This window comes from Tupaia chinensis, unplaced genomic scaffold (genome assembly GCF_000334495.1).
Source record: "Tupaia chinensis unplaced genomic scaffold, TupChi_1.0 Scaffold144767_1, whole genome shotgun sequence".
Taxonomy (NCBI): domain Eukaryota; kingdom Metazoa; phylum Chordata; class Mammalia; order Scandentia; family Tupaiidae; genus Tupaia; species Tupaia belangeri.
This window is the reverse complement of record NW_006204627.1, coordinates 571280-576415: the sequence shown is the minus strand read 5'-3', so window position 1 is coordinate 576415 and position 5136 is coordinate 571280. Positions and strand designations below refer to the sequence as shown.

At 49.4% G+C, this 5136-nt stretch overlaps 1 protein-coding gene across 5 annotated transcripts in view; it reads left to right on the top strand.

The window, feature by feature from the left end:
- Positions 1-5136, top strand: part of MICAL2 (microtubule associated monooxygenase, calponin and LIM domain containing 2) — a 181519-nt gene that overhangs the window by 82220 nt on the left and 94163 nt on the right. For 4 of the 5 annotated variants that reach the window (XR_337220.2, XM_027767848.1, XM_006167425.2 and 1 more), the window contains exons 21-24: positions 1-101; positions 1086-1272; positions 2464-2552; positions 4031-4130. Coding sequence is in view for 4 of the 5 variants with exons in the window: in XM_027767848.1 (XP_027623649.1) it covers positions 1-101; positions 1086-1272; positions 2464-2552; positions 4031-4130 (477 nt within the window). In the remaining variant the exon portion in view is untranslated. Of the gene's footprint in view, positions 102-1085; positions 1273-2463; positions 2553-4030; positions 5131-5136 lie in introns of those variants that run through there. The other variant, XM_006167426.2, reaches the window with a different exon arrangement.

The window sequence follows — 5136 nt, the reverse complement described above, 5'->3', positions numbered from 1 at the left end:
TAGGGAAAGTGTCCAGCGGGATAGGGGCTGCTGCCGAAGTCCTGGTCAATCTGTACATGAACGATCACAGACCTAAGACCCAAGCCAGCTCTCCAGACGTGGTAAGGATATGCCTCCATGGCCTTCACTGAAGTCATGGCTCGTGGGGTGCTCATGGGCTCAAGGATGGCCCAAGCCTTCTACGGGATAGCAGAGGACTCCAAATGGGCCAACCAGAACAGAGGTTAGAGGCAGACTGTGTTTCCTGGAGGGCAAGCCTCACTTGGGTCTCTTGTGGACCACTGCCAAGATAGGGCGTCTTCCCTGCTCTCTGTGGCCTGAAAACCAGCCTAGAGAAAAGCCCAGGTGTGTCTGTCTGCACAAGCAGCCATCCTTGGCCTGATGTTCAGTGTCCAACGTGAACAGCCCTTTTGCATGAGATGGAGACACAAGTAATATAAAGAAGAGAGCCCTTTACTTTCAATTCTCTCTTCCCAAAACCAGCTGCTCACCACCATCACTGGCGGTTTGAATCACCAGTGTTTTCAGTTTCATTTCGGCACATTCTCCCTCGCCTCCCACTGCATTGGGGAATTTAATTGGCAACCTGGTGACCCTTAAGACAGAACTTTTCCCTTTTCTGCCATTTGCTTGAACCAATCTGATGCCACAAGCTTTTCTTTGTCCTGTTATCCCTGCAGAGGGTCAAGGTTGGGTAACACATCCTTAGCAGGGCTGGTTTCAGTAGCCTTACACTAGAGCCAGTCTACACTTACCCCCTGGGACAGACCCCGAGGGAACATCACTGGGCAGGCATATTTGTGAGTGTCGCCCACTGCATTGGGCAACATCACTCTCTTCTGAAGTCAGAGCAGCCAGTGGAATTGGGGGAGCCCCTCCCCGCCTGGTGGCCACTAGCCTGTCTGGGAATAAAACTCACAGTGGCCCCTGTGGGATATGGTTCTCGCGCTCTGCTGTGGTGACACTAGCAGCAGATAGGAGGTTCACAAGGTCCCCGTGATTCCGTTTGGAATTTCTAAGAGCCCAGGCCTAGCATGGAAAACTTGGAGTTCACCCTAACGCTGCTCTTCTCTCTGGATCCCCAGGACTCTATGCGGAAGGTCTTCCCCCTGAACCTGGGTGGTAGTGACACCTGCCACTTCTGTAAGAAGCGTGTGTACGTCATGGAGCGGCTGAGTGCGGAGGGCCACTTCTTCCACCGTGAGTGCTTCCGCTGCAGCGTCTGCGCCACCACCTTGCGCCTGGCCGCCTACGCCTTCGACTGCGAAGAAGGTAACCTCCAGGGGCCACGACCGAAACGGCATTAGGCTCCGTCAAGGCCTCAGATGTGGCCTCACCCCGGGTTCCTGTCCACTTCGAGGCTCTGGGACATCCAACACTTCCCCAACAGGGAGTATGATGTCGTCCAGAAAGAGGTGGCATAGCACTGTACTATGAGTACCACAACCTCAGCTCAGCTCTCCGGGTTCAAATCCAGATGGAACTGAATCGCCTTCTAGCCATACAGCCTTGGGCCTGGTATTTAACCTCCAGGTTCTTCATGTCCTCCTCTGTAAAATGAGGATAATATGCATAACATACTTAACTCAAGGCCGCTGTGAGGATCGAGGTGTAGCTTCACAGGAGGCATTTTGAGCAGTCTGGAGTGCAGTAAGTCCTGCGTAAGGTTTCCCTGTTGTTACCATTACTGCCGTGGTTATTGTTGCTGTTGTAGCCCAGAGCAAGGAAGTGGCCCTGGCAGGGGCCAGTCACCGGCGTGTGCCCCACCTTCTTGCCCATCACTGCCGCCATTGGTTCTGAGCCTTTCCCACCCACTAGGATCCCAGAAAGGACGGAGGGTGTCGGTACTCAGAGCTGTCCATTTTGCTGCCTGGCAACTGGTCTTGTGAAGAAGCCTGGCCTGGGGACCAGCAGTTAGTGTAATGGCTATGTCGGTAAACTCTCATGTAGCCAACCGTGGTTCGAATCCCGGACCCAGGGACTTAAGCTCACGCCGGGCGCGTGTGTGTGCGTGCCCAAGATCCCGGGAGGAGAATGGAGGATAAGGGATTGTGGCGTGGCCATCCCTCCTGGAGGTGATTTCTCTCTTTTTATCTCTCTGTCTCTCTCTTTCTGGCGAGTACACAAGCCCTATAGCAAAGAACCTCTCAAAAAAAAATAATTAAAAAAAGAAGCCTGGCCTGTTTGGCGTGAGGAGCTTAGCCCTGACCTTAGCAGAGCCCCAGGCTGCAGCCTGTCTCCGAGGCAGCAAAGGTTCTGCAGCCACATTCCAGCCACATTTCAGCATGGCTTGGAATAGGCAGGCGACGGAAGCCAATCCCTAAGTGTGAGCTGTTTGGACCCATTTCACCTTTGGTGCTTTCTGACTTGGTCAGACGTGGGCTCTTGGCTTGTGTCTCCGTGGCTCTGGTGCACAGGAGAAAACCTTTTGTGTCTGTGTGTGTCTGTGTGTCCTTTCTGCAGGTAAATTTTACTGCAAGCCTCATTTCATTTACTGTAAGACCAATAACAAGCAACGGAAGAGACGGGCAGAGCTGAAGCAGCAAAGAGAGGTATGCTTTTATACAAGTGTGGGAAGACTCCGAAGTAGAAGGCTTTCAAGGGTTCTTTAAAATGTTCTGGTCCTGGAAGGATTGAGGCTACTCACAAAGAAGACAGCCTCTGCTTCCTGGCGTGGCCGGGTCCTTTGCCTCGGTCTGTTGACCCTGCTCTGGGTGTCAGATGCCAGCTGCCAGTAGAGGTTATGCTGGCTTCCAGTAAGAAGCAGGGAGAGCCTTGCCCATGTGCCAGGGTGGGTCTGCGTGCTCAGCCACATGAAAGCTACATGGTCCCTCTGTGTCTCAGGCCCACCTTGGAAGAACGCGTGGTATGGGACAGAACTTCTGTGGTTTCCGAGTCTTCCCAGGCTCTCAGGTGTCAGCAAAGGGAACAGCCCACCGAATTTATTACTGGTAGTGCACCCTCTGGCAGTTCTTAGCAAGTTCCTTCTCTTCGGCTTGATGAGTCACCTATGACCACTAAAGATCCCCAATTTTAAACTTTTTTCTAATTATACAAATAATAAAGACTCCATGTAGAAAAATGGGGAAATAAATAGAAACATATAAAGAAGGGAAAGTTAAGTCACCTATAATCACTCTACCCTGCGAAAAATCACAATTAACATTATGTAACATCCCCTTCTAGACTTTTTCCTATGTGGATATATTTCTCTTAACTTACATTAGAGTCCTATCTCTACAGTGGAATATATATATATATATATTCCTTTTTTGCTACATAGGATATCAAGAACATATTCCAATGACACTAAAAATTCTTTTGAAATAATCTTTAATGCCTATAAACATAAGGCCTATAAAACGCCTGTTTTAGTAGACCATCAATCATTTATTTCACTAGTTCTATATTGTTAGACCTTTACATTGTTTGCTATTTTTATCTTATAAATATTTTTACAATAACCATCCTTTTATGCATATCCCTATCCATTTTTCAAATTATGTATATACTATGTATCATTAGAAATGTAGGGGTCAGCCAGTGGCATAGTGGTTAAGGTGGCTGGATCCCACATGGCCATCTATGAGGTTCAAGTCCCAAACCCAGTGGCTTGAAAAACACTGTGCATGTGTGTGAATGCCCCAAATCCTGCAAGGATATAGAAATGGAGGAGAAGGGATTGTGGTATGACCGTCCCTCGTGGGGAAGGGGTGCGTTCTTGCTTTCTCTATTTCTTTCTCTCTACAGCAAATGCACATGCCCCCTAACAAAGTAGAATTTTTTAAATTGGGATTATGTGTAAAAGGGCATGTATATTTTGAAGGCTTATGAACCCTATGGTCAATTTGTCCCCCGAAAATCATGCCTATATTCAATACTCTCCTCAACAGTGAATGGAGGCTGTGACAATTTGAGGGGCTGGACATACGACACAGAGTGTGCCAAGGTCAAGTCTCTCGGTCTGGTCTGTTGGAGGAGTCCTCAGTGAGACTCAAAGACTAACTGCCCTGATATTGATCTTTCTCAGGAGGAGGGGAAGTGGCAAGAGCAGGAAGCCCCTCAGCGAGACCCTCCCACCGAAAGTTGCGCAGTGGCCGCCATCAGCACTCCGGAAGGCAGCCCCCCAGGTATCTCCACCTCCTTCTGTAGGAAGGCGCTGAGTTGGCCCCTCAGGCTGCCGAGGGCCCTCCTTGACATTCCCCGGAGCCTTCTTAACTGGATGCAGGGACTCCTGCGCTCTGTCGGCCTCCATATCAGGGAAAATGCTTACAACTACTGCTACACCTACGAGCTCCTGAGCCTCGGGCTGCCGCTCCTCTGGGCATTCTCTGAGGTCCTGGCCACCATGTACCAGGAATCCGAGGATTCCCTCGAGAGCATCCGCACCTGGGTGCTCAGGTGCTTCCCGGTCAAGCTCCGCTGAAGCAGCTGGCCCCGTAGTGCCTTAACATTTCCAGAGATGGCGATGTGTTTGCGGTTTCCTAAGGCTCTGCCAGGAAGCCTAGCGTTCGTTATCCAGTTTGCTCACAACCAAAGAGTTTCACGTTGGCCACCTCTTCCTGGCCACGTCAGGGTGAACATCTGCTCATGGTCCTAGGGCCAGGGATAACATGAAGGATTTTTTTTTTTATAGCTTTGTACTTTTTTTATACCAAAGCGAGCCGTATTTCTGAGTTTACATTTCAATTTTTAACATTAAATAACCCAAGAGAAAGCATTTTTTCTATGAGTGTCCGTCTTTCCAAACATGGGTTTGACGTCAATAGCAGGTTTTACAAAACCCTTTCAACATGGCAGTGAGTTGCCAGCCACTACCTGCAAAGTTCCTGTGCACAAAAGTGCGTGTGCCATCTCCTGACCAGTGCCTTCTGATTTATGTACCTGTTGTCACTTATCAACAGGGGCCATTTTTTGCAAGATGAAAACATAATTATTTTAGAAGAGAAGAGTAGAAGGGCAGAACAGTGAAACCTGCTGAAGCACATGGCCTTGTGTAGTTGACAGTTATCTGTCCTCCTGGGAGAAGGGGACTGTTTTGCTCCCTTGTTTTCATGTAAAGTAGTTTCTTGAAGGTTTTCCCCCTCCCAAATCACAGCCAAATGACATAGAACCACAGGGTTGCAGCCAGATTGC